At 38.6% G+C, this 10990-nt stretch overlaps 1 protein-coding gene across 1 annotated transcript in view; it reads right to left on the bottom strand.

The window, feature by feature from the left end:
- Positions 1 to 3631: 3631 nt before the first annotated feature.
- OXR1 (oxidation resistance 1) overlaps positions 3632 to 10990 on the bottom strand; it is a 268660-nt gene continuing 261301 nt past the window's right edge. Inside the window, 5 exon segments of the mRNA XM_042462436.1 lie at positions 3632 to 3858; positions 6538 to 6611; positions 7146 to 7241; positions 9044 to 9196; positions 10616 to 10741. Coding sequence (XP_042318370.1) covers positions 3723 to 3858; positions 6538 to 6611; positions 7146 to 7241; positions 9044 to 9196; positions 10616 to 10741 — 585 coding nt within the window. The 3' untranslated portion in view covers positions 3632 to 3722.

The raw sequence follows: 10990 nt of genomic DNA, 5'->3' as shown, positions 1-10990 counted from the left end.
ATGAGGGCATGATCTACAACGATTCACATTGTTCCTAATTTTTTAAATTGTCTTTAATACATAAGTAGAAGATTAGTCTGGCTTCATCAGCCCCTAAAAGATATTCAACCATCTAAGCCCACCAGTATTCCTTACAGCAGGGGTAGGCAACCTGCGGCCCGGCAAGGCCTTGGGACCGGCCCCAGCCTGGTCCTGCCGCCGATTGCCACCGGAGCCTTTGGCCTCTCGCATGAGGGCGTGGGGCCTTTGGCCTATCAGGAGGAGGCGGGCAAGGGGGGGCAAGCGGAGGGCAAGGGGGGCAATTGTCCATAGAAGCCTCAGAAATATGCATTTATATTAACATTTTTCCCCCAAAAAAGTGTCCTCCATTTGAAAATTTTGTCCTACATTTGTACCGGTTTATTTATTTATTTAATGTTTTTTTAAAAAAATTATTTAATTATTTATTTTTTGGCTTCGGCCCCCCAGTGGTCTGAGGGACAGCAACCCGGCCCCCGGCTCAAAAAGGTTGCCTACCTCTGCCTTACAGTTCACAAGTTTGTCTCAAGATGCAGCAAGATCCCACAGTGGCTACACTTTGTTAAGTAAATTTTATAAGTGGAGATAGACAAATTAACAAACTAATGAAAGCTTATACACAGTTGTAAGGACTTAAAATTAGGAATGAATTGAATGTAGGAAGTTTGTACTGTATATGAAAAGAAAGAGGGAAATATTAAAGGACACGTTATTTGCCTTGGCAAATGGGAAGTCAATATTGGTTTTAGCTTATTGCTTGAGACAGGATAATATGTATACAGAGGAATGTTGTTGAGGGTTGTAGTGTCTTGTGCCACTATAATTTAACTATTTATCTTTCACTGTTCTAGTCACAAACAAACTCTGCCAAGCCAAAGAATTTAGGTACACTTTGTTTATGAACTGACCAATGTATCAGTTCTGGGAGTTTCTAGTAACTTATCTAGAGCACGACATTTCAACACAGGCTCACATTTTTACACTAACTCTCTCGCCAGATTCCAAAGCTTATTTCCAAACAATAGCAGAAGTGTTTAGTAATTAAGACATAGAGATTCTACTCAGCATCTGAATTTCCAACAAACAACAAATCATTTTAAATGAAATTGTAGTTGTCCTAGCAGACTACATTAGGACATATACATAGGAGATTTTTCTGCATAAAAGACAGACAAGATTTTCAGCTGTTGAGCAGCATAGATAAATGAAAGCATCCAGCATCATACACGTGGAAGGAGTAGGAAAAAAATAGGAGAGAGTAAGTTCCATGTCTCTAAAGAAGAGGACATAGTTTACATCAGGGCTGGGCAACTGTGGCAGGCCATCCAAGGGTCAGTTTCACCCTATGGGATCCTTTAGAGACCACCCTGATTGAGAAAAATAAAAAATGGTAAGTTGTCAGAAGTCATCTTCTGGTTTTGATTTTAAAAAACAACAATTTTAAAACCCTTAACTGTTTAAAAGGTGAAATGCTACTTCTGGGCACATCCAGAAAAAGCAATTTATCCTCTCTTTTTTGCCAGAATATGGGCAGTCTGGAGAGACTACTGGGTACAAGAAAGCCTTCAGGCCAAACTTTGCCCAGCCCTGGCTGACAACACTTCTTAATATAAGAAGAGCATGAAACAAAAGATTGGAGAATGGAAATTTTCTATTAATAACCCAATAGCTATGTCAGTTTTTATAATGCTCCATTTCATTCCCTTCCTCACCCTGCCCATTTTCTTCTTCCTCCAGTTAGCACTAGTCCTTATAGGACTCTTTTTAGGGAATTCACTTTTAAATTTTCTTCTTTAAAAAAATCTATGCTGTAAATGGGGGTGGTTAGGTTTATCAACCAGCTGCCCATCTTGTTTATGGATATGAACATTGACATTCACAACGTAAGAACTGGTAACACGGAAAATGACACTCTTGTTTAGGAAATACTTGCATATCTAAATAAAGCCCAACTCAAGTTTAATGTTACATGTATTTAGATTTATTTGCTATATGTCACTATTACCTTATATTTCTTAAAATCCATTACAGGATTGTTTATAGTTAGTTTTAAACCGACAAAGACAATAATACTGCTGTGGAAGACCAAAGGGGAGAAAAAGCCATTTTAATTTATTTACAGTTCCTTTTGTTTGTAAACACTGAATCTACATATACTGTACTAAGTTATAACAGGAGTTGGGAGCTATACAATGAGACAGAAAACAATGCTGTGTTTTAGCCATATTAAGCACGAGCATATTATAGAGAAAGAACATCCCCTTCCCATTACACAGCAGTAAGCATTCCTCTGATAAGTGTTCAAACTTCTGAAACAACTTGGTATTAGCAACATACTATACAACTATAGTTAATTATTTAAGCCAAACCATTTGGCTTTTTATTCCATTTCCAGAATAATTTTAAAGTGCTAGAAGCAACCCGTCAATCAAGACTTTTTCCCTTCTAAAATAACAAAAACTACTTTTAAACATTAATTTACAAGGTATATATACAATGTTCATTTGGAATAGCTGAGATTTCAGCACAAATTCATTTACTGTCACACTTAACAGCATTTTTATTTTTGTTTTGCATAAACATATAAGCTTCGAAATAAACTGGTTTTGAATGATTATTGCCACAATGGCTTTTCAGTTTTCCTACAAAAGTGGACAAGAGCTACTGATTTACTATATTATAGCCTATCTTTTTTTTTTGTCTTGAGGTCACAGAACAGTAAATTTGCATATTACACATCGACGATGTCTATCTAGAGAACATTACCCCATTGCATCAGAGCTGGTGCTAACTGCAGTTTACAACATAGATCCACTCAAAAGAAGAGAAAACATCACACCTATATTTTTTTAGTTTTTGGACAGGAGCAATTATTGGAGATGATGTGGTACAAGGCTACAACAGAAGAACTATAAAACAGTATATATATTGAACACCTTATATGCTGTTTGGAAAAATGCATCTGTTTCATAGTCTTAGTACATATAATGCCTTGCTACAGCTAATAATTATCCATTGCATTATGCTCACTTTGTCCAATGGCCCAGTGCTTTTTGAATATTCTTTGACCATGTAGCTCAATCTTGCCCAATCTTTGTCCCAAGCCTGCAGATCATTTAACAGCATGTGCAAAATACTTTAATACAATCAATAGGGCAGCTATGTTTTAACTGTAAAATGCAACAAATGTGAATTCTCTACATGAACAAAGTGGCACTTCTGAATGTGTATGGATACTTCCTGTCTAGTAAGTGGCACCAATTGATAGAAATAGTCCAGACTAGTCAGTGCCAACAAATTCTGAATCTCTATCCCTCTTTTTTGGGCCAAGGGAGGAATCTTCCATCAGGTTTTGTATAATTTCTTTGTCTCAGTGAAATAGCCCAAAAGGAAGTATTAAGTTCTGAACTGGTGGGAATGAAAAGAAACAAGAGTGTGTGCTACATGATGACTCAGATAATCAATTATGAATTGAGAGTAGATTTCAAAATACAACCGGCAGATGAAAAAATAATCTTAATGGACAGCTCCAACCCCAACCCACAGTTTCATGTAAAAATAAAAATGGCCATGCAGAGAATTTCAAAAGGCATACTGCAAAACAAATATACTGCAAAACAAATATGCTGCATTGCTTCAAGGGCTTTTGTGCTGCACTGATCAGTGTCAGGTTTGGGACCACCTTTCATACTGGCAGTTTGTATTTATTCAAAGCCCCAAATTTCAATGTCTTGTATAATGAAGTCTTCTTTCTTAGAAAGAGTGCGATTCCCAAATGTTTTACAGGAATGACTTCTTCCATGGTAGAGATCCCCATCAAGCCACAGCGCAAATTCACCCCTACAATATGAACAAAGAAGCAGAAATGGGAAAGATAGTGAGCAGTGGTTAACACACCAATTTTTAATATGTTAGATTCATTTCAATTATGCTTTGCTGGAAAGACATTTTTATCAACTGGGTTAACTGCAGACAGACATTACATTACATTATAGTACTAGTGCTTATGTTTTAAAAAACAACTCTGTTCGTCACACTGCAACTATTTTTGAGTAAATAAGTTGCATCTTGTGACCTGACTTCGCAATTAATCAACTCTAAGGAACTCACAAAAAAGCTAGCAGTGCACTTTTTAAAACAAAACAAAACAAAACAACTAAGAAACTGAGATTTTGGGTAAAACACCAATTGGGTACTGTAAGATTTTAAGGCTCTTTGTTACTGTGGTTTAATTAATTCTGGAGAAACATTAATGCTGAAATTGCAATTTAAGTCAATCACTTGTTCAAAATAAATTTAATTAAATTGGTCCTTTTGTTAGTATGTTTCTGACTTAATTGATTCTAATTAGTTGGCTCTATCACTGCAAATAATTAAGTTTCCCAAATAGATAAGCAAGAAGCTTCTCCTTGTATTCACAAAAGCCAATTGGGATGGAGGAAAAATTGGAATGCAAGAAAAATAGGCAAAGTCCATTGCATGTAATGCAGGGGCACTTTGTCTAAACTTCATTTTAAATCAGTATCTTTTGCTGTAATTCTTTCCTTGCCATGAACATTTCTATGTCAGTTTCAACTAATGGGTGAATGGGAAAAAACAACAACCAAAAAGCTATGTAATTTTGACCAGCTGCCCATAAAAGTGGTACCAGCAGTGTGCTGGATCCATCATAAAGAAGACAAATGCACAAAAACCCATAAAGTAAGCCACTATTCTTCTTACCGTATTATGCAATAGGTTAAAGCTGAGAGCATAGCAGCTCACCTATGGTTAAGATGAAATTCCCAAACAGCCATCTCATATAGGAAAGATATGAGCCTCTTATTAAGAGAAAATTCTACCTCAAACATAAATAATGAGGAACAGAACAAGCAACTAATATAATGGATTACATGGAACTACCAGAAACTGAGTAATTTAATGAGTCACAATTCACCATCTTCAACTCAATAATGTACCAAATTACTTTTGGACAGTAATCCCAAACTGGGCTGGATGTATGCGGGGGGGGGGGGGGGGGGATAATTTCCCCCTGTTTTCCCCCCCGGGGTTCTCTATACAGCGGCGGGCGAGGCCTGGGGGGCGGGGCGGAGAGTTGCAGTGCTCTATCGGGATTCCTTCTCCCTTAGCATACTGGGTATGAGTGTGTTTAATTAAAGGTGGGTGACCAGGACAGAATAGAGATTTTGTCAGTGTACTGATGATCCCACTGCACAACCGTTTCCCTGCATGAGCTGACGGAGTTGGTCTCTGCAGTGGCGTTGGGAGTCCCCTTGACTTGTTCTGCCAGGGGACTTCAACATCCACTGTCAGGAGCAGCTCGGGACTTCATATCTGCCATGACAACCATGGGGTTGTCACAAATAATATCTAGGGCCACCCATGTAGGCAGACATACTTTGGACCTGGTTTTCTGTTTGGGGCGGGATGATAGTCATCTGGGAGTGGTTCCATTGTCATGGATCACTACTTGGTAGGGTTTAGATTCATTGGGACCCAGTCTCTGCAGAGGTGGGGGGTTGATAAAGATGGTCCGCCCCAGGGGCTTATGAATCCAGATTCCTGATGGCTCTTGGGGAGTTTCCTGCTGCCTTGACAGGTGATCCTGCTGGAGAAGGGCATGGTGGGTGCTCACCAAGGCAGGCAGGAGATGAGCATAGTGCTGCCTCCCTCCCTGTCTTGCCTTGCCTGGGGTATGCTAGCATCCATGGTTTCATGTAACCACACAAAATCTGGGAACATATCCCCTGTAGATATGGGGATGGTACTGTACCTCTACTGTTGTAATTCAGTCAGTGATTGGGTAGAGAGAAGAGAATGGTAATGTATTTACAGAAATTGTAAATATGAATGTGTGTTGCTGTTGTTGTTTTAAATTAATACGGATAATCAATCAAAGAGGGAGGTGTGGAGCCTTATACATATCCAGATAAAAACAAACATATTCGCAAATACTGGTAATACTCATTAGAGGCTTTCATGAACTAAAAGTTGCAGGTTCCAAAAATGTCTGGAAGCAAAGGAAAGCAGAAAAATAAGACATATCCTTTATAATAAAAGGACAGGCCCAAAACCATTGGGCCTGAAGAGGAAGAGCCCTCCCCTCCCTCCTTCCAACTGTCATCTTCTGGACTTAGAGGGAGCGAATGGACAGGCCCAACGCCATCGGGTCTGGCTTCTATTAAGAAGCACAGCCCTCCCTCCAGTCCATCTGCCTTGGTCCAGGCCTCAGAGGGAGAGAAAAATGCTGGACCTGATTCCCCCCCCCACACCATTCCCTTCTCCTTTTGTGTTGTGTCTTTTTAGATTGTAAACCTGAGGGCAGGGAACCATCTATTATCCCCTCTGTTGTAAGCCACCCGGATTCCCAGTGATGATGATGATGATTATTATTATTATTATTGGGGACTATAGAGCTTCTTCAGGTATTATATTTACAAAGGTAAATATCACTACTTCCAGTTTTGTATCTGAAAACCAACTCATTCATTGTAAGAAAGGATGAAATTCATTACTAACCCTCCGCCACCAAAAGCTAAGGCATCCATGTCTCCTTTAAGAAAGAACATATTATCTCCCGTCCATTTGAACACCTATAATGATTCATAAAATAAAATAAAACACAGACACACACAAATTAAGTGATAGTAATGTCAAAAAAATAAGAAGTAAGAACAACATTAGTAGTAAAGATTATGCAGTAAGTTTTAGTGGCTCACTGAATTGTTGAACTAAATCTCATCTACCCACACTGCCCAAAGAGCAGGGAACATCCTCTCCGTTTGTACTAGTACTGTTTTGGTTCCATGGCCATGATTAACTTATCTGAAACATGCAGACATAGGTTAATCTTGTTTTGCAGTCTTCATCTATAATCCTTCTTAGTTTGCCTAATTGTATGGGTTAAAAAACAAAAACAAACTCTGCTCTGTTCTACAGATTTCAGTTCTACAGATATAACTTATGAAGTCTACAGCCTACAAGAAAAGGTATAGAAGCTTACACACCGCTGACAAAAATTTAACTCTACTTATTCTCGTACATAGGATATATTAATAATGTAAATATTTTACATTTGCAAGCAATTTTGACATCATTTTGCATCAACCATCATTTTAAGCCCTTACCTCAAACTCAGGACAGAAAGTAAAAAGAAAGGTTTCTCCAGTGCCATAAAAACCATCACTGACTTTGAAAGGTTCAGAAGCTAGTGCCCCGAAGATCTAAAGAAAAGAATAAAAATCTGATGATCATGACACGTCCATTTTTGTGTGTACTATATTAAATTATGATCCAGTCTTACTTCATGAACAAAGAAATTAACTGGACTTCCCCCAACAATTTCAGTTCACTTCAGTGGATTTTATATCTTCAGGCACAAGGCATAAAGCAAGGGCAACCTCAGGTAAGATATAAACCATGTCCAGTTTGCATGTCACTATGTTCAGCAAGATAACTGCTATTATTTTCTAGGAGAAATTCCAAATATTAACTATAATGGTTTATTTGATGGCAGCTTGCCCCAGTAGCCAGTATATGAAAAAAGGAAATGCTTCAAATAAAAATGTATTTCCTAGTAGAACTGTCTGGATAAGCAGTGGCTGGGTGCTATCTCTAGTGTTTGTGCTTATCTTGCCAGATTATTTAGGTTAATAGTTACCAGACTAGGATCATAGGGCCTGATTAGAGAGGCCAAAATAAAGCTGCTTCGGCTCACTTTGAAGGTATGCTGTTTAAATTACACATGCATCTTAAGAGGCCAGAAGCAGACTGGAGCCTGGCATTGGAACGGCTTTTGGACTCTTGGGACACATGCATCATTTAAACAACATACCTCCAAAGTGACTTGAAGCAGCTTTATTTTAGCCTGTCTGTTTGGGCCCATAGTCTACTTCTACCTATCAGTCGTAGGCATTTCATCTTTGCCTGCCAAATTGTTTTGGGGAGTGAGTGGAGTTAGGCCAAAGCAAAATAATCCACAAAAGATTAACACTGGAAAGAACAAGCAAATGGAGAATTGTCTAGTGTGTAATTGTCTGAATTCCCATACTTAACCTTAAAAATGATTATGGTATTGGCTGTAAGACACTCTACATGGGAATAGTTTGAAGACACTAACTCCCTGGAAAAAGAAGGAAATCACACAGAATTTAGAAAATGACAAAGAAGCCATCTCTGATTTTAAGAAAGAAATATTATAAAGAATAATTCTAGTTATAAATTAACATGGTTTAGAGGTCACATTTGCACTTGTTTGAGAAAAAAACTTGTGCAATTAATCTATTGCATTATGTTTGCTGTGATGTAATTGGTGGGGGGTGTACTTTGTATTTTGATCCCTTTGCTTTGTAATCCACCTTGATTCCACAAGGAAAAGGAGGAATATAAATAAATCATATTATTATAAATGAAGCAGAATGAATGAGAAATTTGATTTACTGGTCAATCACTCTTTTCTTGCTGGTCTTCCGAATTATTTTGTCATTAGTGGAACATTGTTGGTTTTATTTTTGCTGTAACATATTAAAACATTTTTTGGCTCACCAAAGAATATAATTCAAGCAGTCAGTACTGAGCTGTCTGTGCTTATGATGAACACTTCAGTTTTGTGGCACTTGCCAAGTTTGTTGTGGATACATTTGATGAAACAGGTTCTTGCCTACGATCATTCCAAACTCACGAGTCCACTTCATTACTCACAAAAAGAAGGATCAGTCTACAAGATGCTACAAGACTATTAACAATAAAGAACATGTAGATCAATAATGAAATACATGTTGCGTTTACAAGTAACCCAAAAAAGTCAGGCTTTGGTGAGAAATCTGACACGGACTGAATTTAGAATTTAGAAAGGATTGTATATTGATGCACACATTAGAAGGAACACCTGATTTCCTTTTCTCCAGCATCATCCCACTGTTTAAGTTCAACCTTCTCTAACAAGCTAACTGTACTTCACATGCGATGAATGTAATACAGCATGAATGGATAGAAGGGGAAAAAGATGGTGCTATTATTTCCATACCTGTCCATCACTGTCTTTGATAACTAGTAGTACGGGTGTGTCGAGCCCCATCATTGTTCTATACAGGGTCTTCAAACTCATTCCATGTTTTGCAGTGCTGTAGACAAGAGTCCATGGATAACCAATAGTTCGAGGTGGAAGGTATTTTGTTAGCTAATAAAACACAGATAAAAATAATGCAGGTTTTTAAAGGAATAAGACCACTACAGAATAGATAGACTACTCTGCCAAACACAAAGAAAAAAGTTTTCCCTCTGTTCCTTCATCTGAATTTCTTATTTCAAGAAAGAATATTATAACTGTCCTTGAGCTTTACATCAATGTTTCTAGTGTTTAATGCAAGAAAACATAGGCTAGATCAATGGTCCCCAAACCTTTTCAGGCTACAACCCTAGTGGGGGGGCAGGCTTGCACATGCCTGCCCCCCCTCCATTTTGCCTAGCTCAAGCCAGGGCAAAAGGAAAGGGAGGGGGCAGGCACACATGCTCTCTCCTTTTCCCCTTGCCTTGGCTAGCTAGCAAGATGAGGGCTTGTGTGAAAGAGAGAGAGCAAGGAAAGGAGAAGGAAAGGGTCTGTTTGCTCTTTTCCAGGGCATGGCAAAGCCAGAGGAGCCATGCTGGGTCTCTTGCCTCACAGCCTGGATGGACATACAACTTGCTCCCTGAGCAGCTCTCCATTCGACTTCCCTGTGTGCTGTCCCAGAATGGTGTACAAAGGAAGCTTCATGAAGTCCTCATCCCCACAATTCCCTGCCACCCCCTTTTCCCTCACAACCCCTCTGTTGCCTTTTCCCTCAGCACACCCCCTGGAGCTATCCAACGACCCAGGGGGGCACTACACCCACTTTGGGACTAGATGAATGAACACCATAATGCTGGAGAGCGTACTTGGGAACAACTGTGTTGATAGCCCATCTTAGTTAATTATGCTAAAATAAGATTAGAGCTTCAACTGGATTTCCAGAAACTGCAAGACCATTTGAGAATCCATTACATTCCACTAGATGTGGTGTATGCAAAGTGGTCTATCTTGCTGAGACCTTTAGAAATAGATATATTCTACCGACCCATACACAGGCAAGTGTGTGTGTGTGTGTGTATAAAAACATGTACTTATAAGTGTGCACATAAGCATATGGGTGCACACACACACACACAGAGAGAATTAGTGACACATAATACCTTTACTGCATGTAACACAAAGTAAAAAAGTTGACATAATTATGCACTCCTTTTGGAAGAAGAATATACTTACTCCTTTATTCTTTTATCATCTACAGAAAAATACATTTTTCTCAATGTAAGAATGCATAGTTACAAAGAATATAAATAAGAAATGTAAGGCCAGCGCTATCTTTTTTTTTGGGGGGGGGGGAATAAATGATTTCCCATTAAACTGTCATGTGAGCAGATTAGTCATGCTTAATTCGTTTTTCCTCACTTGCTTACACTAGCATCTACTACAGGAACAGATGTATAATAGTAACTGTTACAGTTCAGCTTTAACAAACATGTGTAAATACAATGTGAAAGCTGTGTTATTATGAGGAATACCACTCTTCCTAGCACATACCTTTTCAATTTGTTCCAGTTGCAGCAATTCACTGGGATCACTAAGATTTGGCCGAAATGCCTCAGGCTCCAGTTCGGTCTTGATGGTTGTTCCCTGCTTTGAATGTATATCTTCCCTTGTGGTAATCTGTAAAGTAGGGGAATATTAAATTAGCATTCAAAATGCTATGCAACATACCTACAAAACTGTGAACATTTATTAAAATTACCTATCCTATACAGAACAGTGAAATTCCAAACTGTACAGATTATACAGCTAGCTGATTAGGAGTTTTCAGTAGCACTCTTCTGTTTGCAGAAAGCTCAAGAACATGGTACACCAAATAACACATTAAAGCTTCTGCCTCCTTTTTTCCTTCAAAAATAATTTAACTTC

This window comes from Sceloporus undulatus, chromosome 4, assembly GCF_019175285.1.
Source record: "Sceloporus undulatus isolate JIND9_A2432 ecotype Alabama chromosome 4, SceUnd_v1.1, whole genome shotgun sequence".
NCBI lineage: Eukaryota > Metazoa > Chordata > Lepidosauria > Squamata > Phrynosomatidae > Sceloporus > Sceloporus undulatus.
Note: the sequence above shows the minus strand (reverse complement) of the source record. Positions and strands in the feature narration are given on the sequence as shown.